This window comes from Peromyscus leucopus, chromosome 1 (assembly GCF_004664715.2).
Source record: "Peromyscus leucopus breed LL Stock chromosome 1, UCI_PerLeu_2.1, whole genome shotgun sequence".
NCBI lineage: Eukaryota > Metazoa > Chordata > Mammalia > Rodentia > Cricetidae > Peromyscus > Peromyscus leucopus.
In genome coordinates, this window is record NC_051063.1 from 16,497,409 (window position 1) to 16,510,918 (window position 13,510).

The 13,510-nt window shown below is 40.6% G+C and overlaps 1 protein-coding gene across 44 annotated transcripts in view; it reads left to right on the forward strand.

Moving 5' to 3' along the window:
• Trpm3 (transient receptor potential cation channel subfamily M member 3) overlaps positions 1-13,510 on the forward strand; it is an 834,738-nt gene that overhangs the window by 593,639 nt on the left and 227,589 nt on the right. For all 44 annotated transcript variants that reach the window (XM_028894749.2, XM_028894795.2, XM_028894968.2 and 41 more), the window contains exon 6: positions 7,495-7,666. In XM_028894749.2, coding sequence (XP_028750582.1) covers positions 7,495-7,666 — 172 coding nt within the window. The remainder of the gene's footprint in view (positions 1-7,494; positions 7,667-13,510) is intronic.

Below are 13,510 nucleotides of genomic sequence, written 5' to 3' on the forward strand. Positions count from 1 at the left end.
TAAAAAGCTCAGAGCTTAGGAGGAAGGAAAAAAGAAACCCATCTGTATACAGGTAACTGAAGAACAGGGAAGACTCTACACTTATGGGGTGTGTCAAGATGTTACAGGGGTTTAGCATGAAAGTTTATCACTATCAATTATTATACTAACAGTTTTGTACTGCTTACTAAGTATCACCAGATATCTAGCTACCTGCATAAAAACTCATTTAATTCTCCACAGGGTGCTCATAAATAATTATCACTCATTACGGCCATTTCATTGGTGGTAAACCTAATCACTAAGAGATTAAGTCAACTAGGGCTACAGAGATGGCTCAGTGGTTAAGAGCACTGGCTGCTCTTCCAGAGAACCAGGGTTTGAATCCCAGCACCCACGTGGCAACTCAAACTGTCTATAACTCTAGTCTCAGGAGATCTGTTACTCTCTTCTAGCCTCCAAGGCACTGCATACATGCTACACAGAAATCTACGTAGGCAAAAACCCATACACATAAAATAAGAATTAGTAAAATCTCAAAACTTTTTTCAAAAAGAGAGTTTAAGTCAATTTCCAGATGTTCCATGACCAGTGAAGGATGTGGCTGAGATTTAAACCAATGCCACCAATACTGTACCTGCTAAGCACTATCATTTCTATCATAACAGCTAATCGTTGATTTGAGTGCATCATTCTTTAAGGTTTATATCTCAGTTACTTTTTGCAATACAGATCGTGGTAGGGTTATGTGCCATAACCCTACTATGAGTCATGAATAGTATAAATTGAAATACATTTAACATGCCTAACCCAATGAACATCATAGTTTAGGCCAGCTGCTCAGAATACTTACATTAGCCTACAGTTGAGCCTATTTTTAAGGGTTGAATAGCTCATATAGTTTAGTGGCCACAGGACACTGTAGGGTACTAAATCAACCCCTTACCTTTCTAATCATATGCATACCTCGATGCTATGGTTTGCTGCCACTACAAAGCATCATGATAGAATATCACTAACCCAAAAAGAACTTGGTAGTTTCTACTGAATGTGTATTGCTTTTTATACCTTCATAAAGTTGAAAAATCACAACTTGAACTATCTCCATAAGGTGGTTGTAATACTAACTTTAATTTATATATGGAGATACAGAAAACATACAATTCACAGAGTCAGCCTAACCAACTAGCAAGAACAGAAGTCAGACCATCTGCCAAATAGAAAAAGGAGGAATTCTGGTCAGCAGTATGAAGAGACTGGAGGTTTCTGGTCAGCACCCAGGGAACAAACATCAAAACTGATCAAAAGACCAGGGCAGGAATTCCAGGCAACAATGAGGAATCATGCCTAGAGGCAGAAAGTACCAACAGTCATGAAATTATTTACACCAACTAGTCCAAAAAAGGAGGAGAAGGTATATTTTAAGGTCTCAAGACAATAGTAATACAAGACAGTTTTATCTAAGGATGCATAAAAACAACCTTCAAACTTAATGCCTAAGTAATAAAACAACAAACACTAGTTTCTCCTCTACTGGGGGAGGAATTTGTGAATGGCTTACCTGGAAAGATCTGGATATGGGTCTCTTGAAGCAATGATCAATTGGCAGGTGGGCAGCACTATAATCTGAGACTACTGTGCCCTCGTTGCAGCTCACTCACTAGCCTGTTGCTGTTTGTTATTCCGGGTCACATGCACCTCTTCATAGAGCTGCAAAACCATCTTCCCAGCATGGCACTGGCTTTCTCCAGAGTAAATGAGCTGACAGAAGGGAAACCTTTTACGGTTACACACTCTCGGTTTTTCCTTTGTCACTTAGAAGTGAGTCATTGCATGCAACACGGACTGAGAGAAGAGTTTCAAGGAACTCCTGAATACTGTTTAAATCCACCCCTGTTTGGGCCATGGTGACTGCTGGAGAAAGGAACCCCCTCTTCAGAGCCGTTTCTCACAGACTGTAGTGAATGGCACATGGCTCCCCTCAGGAGGGGCCAAAGGGAGGTGCATCCATCTGAGTGTACGGTATAAAATGAGGGCCACAGAACACTCTGTGTGACACACACTGAGGGACACATTTCAAAGGGCTACAGAAAGATGAAATGGATGCACCTGTGGCTTTTAGTGTGGATCCCACAGCTCAGGGATATGAGTGCTCTTTGAAAATGGGTCCTGGGGTTGACTGACTCCTGTGGACTGCTGAGCTGATAGGTAGAGCCTGGGTTTCAGGGTCATTTGCTTTATCCCTAAGCTTAACAGCTGCACTGATTAAGTATAAAATGCGCAGCCAGTGCCCCACTGCCCGATGCCTCCAATTGTGAAGGCATGGGCTTTCTTTTTCTCATTTCATTCTCTCAGTCCCCGTGCCCTTTTCTCTGACACAAAGGTTGGTTCCCACTTCTCAGCAGTACCCCTTTCCCCAGCAGTCACAGATGACAGATCCTTAGAGAATTTCAGCACACCTTTCATTTGTCTCTCACCAGAGTACAACCCCATCTGGCTCCCAACTGGTGCCTCCCCTGATCTCCTAAATGGCTGGTCTAGATGGCTCTACTGGAAACAGTGTGCTTAGTTGTCTGAAGGATTCCAAAGCCAGATAAGCCAGTAACAAAAATGCCCAGCAGCAAAGGCAACAACATCCTCTATAAATTTAAAATGAGACAGTTCTGTGTTTTCCTTCCTATTATGTGCTGACTTATAAAGGAACTTCAGATCTAGACATGAATGAGTGGTGGAACACATTTGGCCAAGACATCTCACATCTCAGAACCTTACAGTTCTCTGGATAAAGTAAAGACAAAACATTACTCCATGGGATCTTGTCCTCACAGAGCATGGCATGCTGACATGGTCAATGAATGCTCATTTTCTTCTGGTCTAAATTAAAACTATGTTGCTATTAGGAGAAGGTGACTCTTTAGGCCATATGTCCCAAACTCTGCTGTTTGCTTGGGATACGTTGATACACAAATCACTAGGAAACGGACTTGGAACTGCAGACAGCCTCTGATTGATGGCATAAAAACCTAACATATCCCAACTCAATTCTGTTAGGAAAAGGAATGTCGGGTAACCAAACTGCCATTGCACTATACAAAGCATGAGAAGAGGGACAAGATTGCGGTGCATGAGAGAGGATGTGCCTTTACTCTTGTAGCCAACACTCATTTTAGGCCTTTGTTCTCCACTGACTTGAATTAGGAAGTGTGCTTTCCACCACAGCTTACACAGACTTGGGTGTTAGAGGAGGGAACCTTCCAGAAGTTATAGATCTGTATTTTACAGATAAGAAAACTTAACATATCTTGAACATTTATTAGGAGACATTATCTTGACATATGATCATGTATGTCCTCAGGTCAGCATAGTGGCATCCCAGGCTGCATTTCCTCGAGAAAGTTATAAATTAATGAGCAGCGAATTCAGATATCTGTCCAAGGTTACAAGGTAGTATCTATAGAAACTAAACTATAGTCCCTATAAGTTGATTTCCTGTAAATACTCATAAATGAGACCATGACATGCCTGAAAATGCTTAGAAAAACTACAACAGCTATCTTAAACCAGCCTGACAATGGCTAATTTAAGCTCATGCACAGAATACTCATGTAGCAGTCTATGACCAGCACATAAAGGACACTTCCTGCTAATGACTTGTATAAACTCTTGCAAAATATCCCATTCCTCAGAGGGGTTCTCTTTCTAAGGTGTATATAGAGGCATGAACCAGAATTCTATCAAACACCAAGTGCAGTACTAAATGGTATGCAATGGGTGAACCAGTTAAGATGTGTTCACTTACTCTTGAGGGACAAGAAAAAAAAATCATTACTTCTACACACTGTGGCCAGTGATGACCAGAGAATAGCAAGGGTCTAGAATCCACTTCTAATGAGACATATTTACCAATCATGGAAACTGATTAAAAGGCCTTTCAGACACCGTTCAAGATTCCTCAATTCAGGTTATGATCTCAAGAATGAAACTCAAAAAATGATTTGGGTGTCTGCCTTCTCAATTCTTCCAAGGAGGAGTACATGGCTTTGACTCTCCTGACTTCTCAGAAGAGAAAGTGAACCTCTTACTCCATAGAGGTTATGGTTCTTGATGATTTAACTTTCTCACAAAGTCCCCACTGAGAAGCATCCACAGTCACCCGGTGTACCATGAAAACATCACCATCATACCAACATACATTCCTCTAAGAGCTCTTGGCGATAAAATGGCTGTGCAGCCTCCAAAACCTGTTGGAAGGAGAAGTTCATTTGTATTCCTGTTATTTAAAAAGCAGTATTTGTTCTATTTGGAAAACATACCAGAAAGATCAGGAAATATTTGTATATATTCAGACTGTAACTCAAATAGAAAGAGACTGCGGGCATGTTTGTAATAAAGAATATTAAATGGATTTTGTAGGCAAGTTAGATGAAAATACGTTTCTCTGAAGTACTTGGAAATTATTTCCAAACTTTCAGTTAATCAACAAATAGTTCCACGCCATCACCTTCTTAGATGCCTGGGGGATGTGAAATTAAAACATACTTTGCATATTTTGCCAACAGATGGTTGGTTTTCATCCTCTCCTTACATTGATTTAAATCAAAAGTGAGTCATTATCCCATATTATGTTTTGATTGCTGGTTTACAACTGGAAGTATATAGTTGGTAAGATAGAGCAGAGCTAGATAAGGAATCAATATTTCTAGAAAGCTTGGTAGGAGCTGGGCACTGTGCCTGGTACTTTGCACGTGTAATCTAAACCAGTCCCCCTGAGGTCAGCAGTGTTATTATTTTCTTTTTACAAATTAAGAGGCTCGGGTTTCAACAGCCATACACAGAACTGCAATTCTTTCCTTGATTTATGCTATTGGGGATGCTCCAGGACTCTGTAGAGCTTCCTCTAAAGAAGAGAGAAATACTGGGGAATTTTACTCATTTTTTTTAGATTTATATCCTCTAATGTTCAGCAGACAATCTCTCCACCAAAATATGGCAACCTATAACTTGCTGCACATAAGATCAAAAGAAGGGGGACTTGGATAATGAAGAAATCAAAATCCGCAGATGTATAGAATTCTCTAAGTACTGCTGGACCATATTTCACAAGAGAGGGTTGTCACACGTCCAAAGACTGAAGCGCCAGTGGACTCAGGATTCCACAACGAAGGAAAGAGATGTGATGGTCACAGGAAGACAGTGTAATTGCCTCTTATTTTGTGATGTGTTATTCAGCTGAGTTCACAGTGATCTTAATTCCTTTCCCCTGCCCCTGGTTGAATTTTTACTTTCACTAAGAGTCTTTTAGTAGATTCAGAAATTAAAGTGAGGGGAGGGAGGGAGATAGGTAGCACAAATGACTATCACACATTGCTTAACCTCCAAAACTCCAGTTTCCCCTACCTCTTCTAGAGCTGCTGTGCCCTCTGCACCCCTTGGCATTGAGTTCTCAGGACCTGCCACTGAAAATCAGCACTGTAACTAAAGCATTTCCCTTTGCCAAATGTGCAGTGCAGAGGCACTTTCAGAACAGGGGAAAGTCTTCCTGCTAAGCCTTCTAGCAAATCATTAATATTTATTAGCGTGCACTCCCCTGTAGGATGAATGTTTTATGATCAAATTTGAGTGGCAACAAATGGAAATTTCAGCCACAAGTTACCCACTCTTCCAGTGCTACAGATTGCAGAACAGGCTTCCCAATTCAGGACTCACCTTTCTAGAAGAATCCCACTTCACTGTTCTAGACAAGACAGCAATTGATCACTGCCCATGTGGTTACTCAAGGCAATAATCAAGATTATCAACTTTCAAAATCAATAAGGAGCAATTAAAATGAAACTGGGCATTGGCATTATATTAATACTATATTTAAAAACTAGAAAACATATAACAGGACAGAAGACCATTTCAAAAGCTCAGAATCATATACATATTTTATATTTAAATCAGATCAGTTTCCTAACAATTCTGAAGAGATCCATTGCCTTCCCAGGTTTGAACAAAAGCCTAACTTGTCTCAGGTTTACCTATTCATTCAGTTTATTAAGTACATTTCATCTTCTAAGCTCATGGCACTGTAGGTTTTTGAATCAGGATCAAGGTCTAAAAAATGACTTACAAGAGCTCTTTGCTATTGAAAACTGCCCTCACTAAATCACTCTGTAATGCCTTTAACACATGACTCAATCTTACTCCATCCAGCATTGCATGCTGAGTTATTACATGCTGGAAGAAGCAAGCGCATCTCATCTGTATAATTAATGGGTGCACTGTACAAAGGCACAAAAATAAGAGCCCAGTAGCATCTGTTTCTGTCCTGTCAATTTCAGTGATTTTGTGCAGAAGTCACCATGCTGAGACTGTGCAACAGTAAGCCTATTGAATGGCTTCTTTTCTTCCTGTCCCGTTGAAGCTCTAACCTAGATAGTTTAGTAATCGTTTACCAATACAATGTATGTCTGATTTGCTCTAAGCAGCATGGGAAAAAAAATCATAAGCTCAGAGTTTTGAATCAGGCCTGGATGCAAATTCTGATTATTTGTCTAAATTTTTGGATAACTTGCCTATCTATTTCTTTACTTCCTCATCTACAAAATAAACATAATGTGTCAGGTAGGATTGTGACATGGAATGCAGATCCCGTATAAAAAGCAACAGCTTGAGATAGATATGGCTTTTGATAGCAAAGACAGTTGAAATTGCTCTATTTTACAGAGTGCAATTCATTATGAAATTAAAAATAGGAAAGAGAGAACAGAGATGAACTTTTAGGCCTGATTCATTTTCATCTCATGAGATGGTTATTTTATATCAAGCTGTTTTGTACTTAAGGGTGTTATTAAGGATATTGTTGATTTCAAATAACAGTTTCTGGTTGATAAGTGAGATTGGACAACAACAAAAACAAACAAGCAAACAGAATATCAACACAAAACTGCCCCATTCCCAACTTCTAAAACCAACCCCCCTTCTCCAGACTAACAACTTCTACAGTACCTATTAAATCATGGACATGACAGAGAAGCAAAGAAAGAAATGTTAAATTTAAAAATCATATTTACCTCAGTTACAAGATATCAGTTTTGAATGAAACAGTCATCAGTGCGTAACTCTTTAATACAATGAAGGCACAAACTGTAGATCTGGTAAGAAAGACTTCTTTGAGAATAGTCTTCCCCAGGCAGTGGTGGTGCACACCTTTAATCCCAGCACTCGGGAGGCAGAGCCAGGCGGATCTCTGTGAGTTCGAGGCCAGCCTGAGCTACCAAGTGAGTTCCAGGAAAGGCGCAAAGCTACACAGAGAAACCCTGTCTCGAAAAACAAACAAACAAAAAAAATAGTCTTCCTTTGAATGGAATTTTACCATTAATCTTTATCCTACTCAAAGTAACTCTGGAAAAAGGGTGTCAGCTGCACCTAACTCTTCCAGAGAACCACTGTGCTTTCTTTCCATCTCTCTCATCCTCTGTCTCACATCTTGTGTTTTCCTCTCTGACTTTGGCTTCATTTTGCTGCCTGTAGGTAGTCCGGCCATACCAGACCATGTCCAACCCCATGAGCAAGCTCACCGTTCTCAACAGCATGCATTCCCACTTCATCCTGGCTGACAATGGGACCACGGGAAAATATGGAGCAGAGGTGAAACTTCGCAGACAACTGGAAAAGCACATTTCGCTCCAGAAGATAAACACAAGTAAGCAAGCCACTCTTTCCACTCCCGTGCCTCCCAGAAAATATGCTAAGTCATTAAGCAGCCTGTGCATTGATGATAGGGAAATTCAAGGAAGCTGTAATGCACCAGCCACTGTTCTCCCTGAGCCAGTGTATTGAGTGAAGGAAGTTATCTAGGGGAGCATGAGTAGAAGCATGAGGACATTAACACAATTAACGGGCTCAAGCTCAGCTTTTCACACATGCAAAAGTCAGCCCCATCTGGGATTTAGGAATGCATATAAGCTTTCTCTCAAACTTTTCCTACATCCTTTTCACAGTACCCCAGAGAAGAAAGGCACCCCAGAGACATAGCTGCTATTTATTAAGCCATTTTTTAATGACTAAAAAAGGCAAAACAAATCAGGCTTTGATCTTAGCACAGAGGAGTCTCAAGGCGGTTGGATGGTTTTCTAAACTAAAACATCCTGGACAGACATCTTGCTCAAACTTTACCACTGTTTCTATACTTATGTGTGTATGCATTCACTGTCTCTAGCTACACATGCACTTTGATGTATGTGGGTGTTTGTGTATGCCACGTGCTATACATCTGATAGCTATAATCATTTGTCCTAAGGACTTGTGAGCTTGGTACTGAAGTTGTCATATAAACGTTTGGCTGTAAAAAGAATGGATGCTCCCCTGATCATCTGCTAAAGATCCTCTAAGAATAAAATTCTTTTTTATTTTCACAAAGGGACATGTGAGGCTTCAGTGACTGGAAAGGTCAGACTGTGTAATTGTCTATATCATGGAAGCTTGGATGTAATCGATTACAGTTCCTAAGCTTGTCATTCCAAGAAACACTAGATTCTCTTTGGCTGCTTTTCAAAAGCTCAGTGCTGCCTTTGCCCCAGAAGGATCTTGCTTCATACAGCCACCATCCTTACAGAACTGGGATGTCGGGCCCTGCTGACCTCCATTTCCCTTCCTAGGCCCTCCTCTCTGTTGTCCTTCCTGCTGCTCACTTAGCCAGACTTCAGCCTTTCATCCTATTCAGAGTGAAATCTTGAATAATAAATTTGGTTCATCTAAACTTTGCAGCTGTAGCCCAAGGGGAGCCTTTAGGGGGAAGAGCACAGTAAACACACACACACACACACACACACACACACACACACACACACACACACAAAAAAAAAAAAAAAAAAGACCACCTTAACTGATTCAGAGGCTGGCAGAGACAAAGCATTGTCATCAGCCAGGTGGTAAGCATTGTTGAAAATACTATCACTTCCCAGAATTTGAGAGAATGAATGGGGAGACACTATATAATTAGGACTATTTTAAGTTATTTTAGTGGTACTTTTTTCCCTGCTATGGGGTTAGACATAAAAGTTTAATGAGAAATGAGCTAGAAACTAAAATACAGGAGAGCAAGGACATGAGAAATAATTCAAGGTCAGACTGAGTATAGGACAATGAGAAACACTCTCTAGACCAGCAAAGCCCATCCATGGACAGGCCCCGGTGGCTTCTGAACCAGCCATGCAATCATGTATAAAGCAGAGCTAGATGTGTGGTTAGATGAGGTAAATACCCAGTTGAGGTTATGCAAGCTGGAGTTAGACCAGCCAGGGCTGTTAGTTGAACCTTGTGCTTGACAGCTGCCCAGGCAATAGGGTGGCTTTTGTCCATTCCAGAGAGGACACCTTTTGGTATATAATTTGTGTGCCTGGAAGGATGCCTTTTAAAGTGCTGAATGTACAACTTCCAGGAAAAGGAGGGACTGAGCAAGGGGCAGGCAGGGAGGATCCTGAGCCATCACCTCATGCCAGTGAGCAACAGAGCCCAGATACCTGAGGGTGAAGGGTGACCATGGCAGATGGTTAGGGGCAGCAGAGAAGAACCAACAAGAGGCAGTCTTTAGAGGGACAACTCATCAGGGACCTATCATATTTTATTTGTGGAGATCCTGGACCATTGCTTTACTATCAAAGAAGGCAGCAGTTTGGGTTCATATTCATAAGTGGGAACCCACACCAAGGATGTGCATATAGAGGAGGAGTATGTACCCAATTGCTGAAGGGCTTATTTTGTTGATGGATTTTGAGGCATCATAGAAACCCACAGCCTCCCACTCTGCTAGTATGAGCAGTATTAAGAAGTGGATTACAGAAACCCAATAGACCCCAAAAGTCACAGGAAGCTAAGAAGAGATATATCTGTGAGCTGCAGTAAATGTCATGAGTTAGAACCTACCATTCTGGCATTAAACTCATTGGCATTTACATGGCATTGTCCCTGGACCCCCTTGGTCTATAAAAACCGAGATAAGAAGTCACTATGTGAGTGAGTGATTCCTAAGTTAGAAAGTAGACTTTACTTTTTACTGTGTTCAGACCCAAAGGGGCAAGAAAATAGCAGGTTTCTCAGGTGTGAAAAGTGACCTAGGCCCCCTGAGAGGGTTCCATTCACTTAGCAGCATGTAAAATTGCCCATGACAACCACAGAAGCCCCAAGAACGGAACTGGGAAGAGGCACAAGGCAGACCTGATCATAACACGCATCAGCTTATGAACATCAACATTTGTGACCACCCTGGTCTGTGTTTGAAACAACCATTCTACCTTCTTATCTGAGCATCCTTTTTGCTTTGTATCATAATTAGCAATTAGTGATTCATCCTTTTAATAATTAAGTTTTATTCTCCAAGTTATAGAAATTCCACTTAGGTTTGTATTTCCTGCTTCAAGATTGGAAATTACAAAGAACTCAATTGCCTGAAAATTAGACATTCTATGGCAGCAATCCTGCCCACCACCTCTTATAACCATGATGGTTCTGGGACTATCAGGGCACACTCAACACTCTCCTATTGGAATACCAAGCCTCATCAATCAGAGAGAGGTTTCAAAGCAGTAGCCTATCCACAAGCCTGTTTACCTACACAAATGGCATCAACTTCTGGAGAACACATCTGTTGAACATAAAGTATATCCTGTTCAGGAGACCCATAAGCCCTTTCTCATCAGCATGCCAATTATTAGTAACAAAAGCACTGAACATCTTTACATTTAACATGCACTCTGACATCCATTATCCCATCCACATCCCTCTCTACCAGTTAGTAAAAAAGCATTGTCAGGGATTATTGAGGGTTTTGTTTATAAAAGCAAATTCTTTTAGACATGAGAGGTTGCCTGCTTTAGAATACTCAACCATCTGCAATTTTTTAAACTGCCAATTTAACTTATTAGGGACAATGCCAGTTATTCTTTTAGCAAATAAATATCTACTGAACTCTTAGTATATACCTACTATTGTTAAGATCTGGAAAAGCAGAAATAATTCATTGAGCTTAAGTCAAAGACAAAAAGGATAAAAGGAAAATCATTAAATATGTGTTATCTGATAGTAATCAGTACTATTGAAAAAATAAGCTGAGGAAGGTATCCGTGGGCATGCACATGTATATGTGTGGAGGGTCATTTATATTAGTCAGGTATGGCCTGTAGAAGGAATGACATTGGAGCAGGGACTTGAACGAAGAGAGGGACAGCTGAGGAAGGAGCATTCTGGGTAGCATGCAGAAACAGAATCTCATGGCCTTCCATGAAGACATGAAAAGCTTAGTGAAAGCTCGGATTTAACTATAAGGAATTTAGATCTAAGAGCTTAAAAGATGATTACCACTATGCTTGAAGACAGCACTCCACTGGCGTGTAGAGGTTAGATTGGGGTGATGGACAAGATTGAAAGCCAGAGATGCATTTAGGAGGATCTCACGATAATGTAGGACAGACACAGTGTTTTTTGAGTACATGGATGAAAGCCTGGTCAGGTGCAGGATATAAAACATACATGGGCTGCTCTAGAAAGGAATATCTAAGTGTCCTCATGGTATGATTCAGGATAAAGTTCCAAACATATGCAAACTTAGAGCATGTTTTTATAGCATAGACATCACTCTGATTGTCAATAACACATACTACATATTACCTGCATTTACCAACTCAAAGCCATTCTTGCTTCCTTAGTACACAGCTCACCTGTTGAATCCTCTGGACAATGGGGAAGAAAGTCCAGACAGCATACAATCCCAGCCAAAAATATCTCAATACCAAAATACTTCTATCTTACATCGGCCATTCATGGGCTGGAACTGAGTAGTAGCACAATGGTAAATAGTAATCTAGAAATCCTTAGGAATTCACTTCCTTCATGAAAAAAAATAAAGATTAAGAATGACAATATGAGGGCACCAAAATAGAGAGGGGTAGCACTCATTTTGATCTGCTGTAGCACAGTGAGGCAATTCTTGGTTAACGCTTCTTATCACATCTTGAAATGACTGGAAGAGGCATTTGAAAGCCCTACCACAGAAAAATGACTAATGTTGGAAGACATGGAAATCCTTATTACTCCACTTTGATTACTACATTGAATACATTGTTGACCGACAGCCATGTACTCAACAAAGACAAATACTCTTAGTAAAACTACATTAGTTCCTTGTCCATTGCTTGAACTATTTGACCACAACTACAGCCATAGATATGCTCAAGATACATTGCATACATGTATAAAATTTTCAAAAAATAAATAGTACTTAAAGTATATTATTTTGCTGTTAAAAATGTATCTTAAAAGTTGGGCAGCCCTCTCTTCTGATGCCAAATTCTACCCTCAGCTTACCAAAAAAAAAAAATGATGTTGCAGTTCTCAGTAACAAAGGTTAGAAAATTCCCAGAAGCTGTAACTTTCTTTTAAGAGTCTGAAAGAAGGAATACTACTTTGGAGAGAACAGGAAGTCTTTGCCGATTGCAAGTGTTATGAACAGCAATGGCAGGTAGATACGGGAAAGCAGATTATCAGTGTCCTAGAACTTTAGGACTTTAGGCAATTTGCCTAAAGTGATGTTTGTGAATCTGTGAGCCCAAGATGATAGTTCACACAGCTGTGATTAAATGGCTGAACACATAAAAGAACTGTACCATGCGGCAGTTCAAACCTATGGTCCTTTTCTGGCCCTCTTAGTAGGAACCACGGACCATGCTTATACAGCCTCACTGCCTTAGGTCCAGTCGTGACCCTGAGCCTCTGATTAGCAGCTTGTCAGAGTCAGGATGCTCATTAGAACATCTTTACTACCTCCAGCCTGGCTCTCCTGACCAAGAGTCTACCTTCCCCTTCAGTTATAGAGAGGGTCCAAAGGGAGAAAAGAGGCCAAAAATTATAGCCTGGCATGTATCGTCAAGTATCTATTAACACTACTTATTAAGTGGTAATTGATAGAATTTCTTGGTCTCTGCAGTAATAACCAGAAATCTCTAGTTTTTCCCTGAATAGTTGAAAATCCAGTGTCACTAGAGCCTGGGTCTACAGTATGGGAGAAGGGAAGGTTGAAGCTGAGCCCCTGTGTAGGAGAGATCGCGAATGTCAGAAGGCTGAAGCTGAGTCCCTGTGTAAGAGAGATCGTGAATGTCAGTTAGGCTGACAAGTATTCTGCCTGTGTCAGGGCAAGAACTTGGGCTGATGCAAATCGACCCAGAATATCTAAAACCTCAGATTTTCTTCTGATAATTTACCAAAAGGAGATTGTAAGAAAAAGACCAAATTCAAGGTGTTTTTGGAATCCATTCGATTAAAGGCAGTGGTAGCTCACCACTTTAGATTTCACCAAATGGCAATTTTACTTGGCTTAGACACGTCATTATATTACGCACATCAATCTAGGACATCTTTATGAAACTAGCATTCCCTGGCTTTTCCTTTCTGATTAAATGAGAACTCTCCATCAGGCTAAATCCAGTCTAAGGGGTCCTCTCATGGCAGCCCACAGCAGGCACACATGCTTTGAGGTCTAGCTAATGGAGGTGTC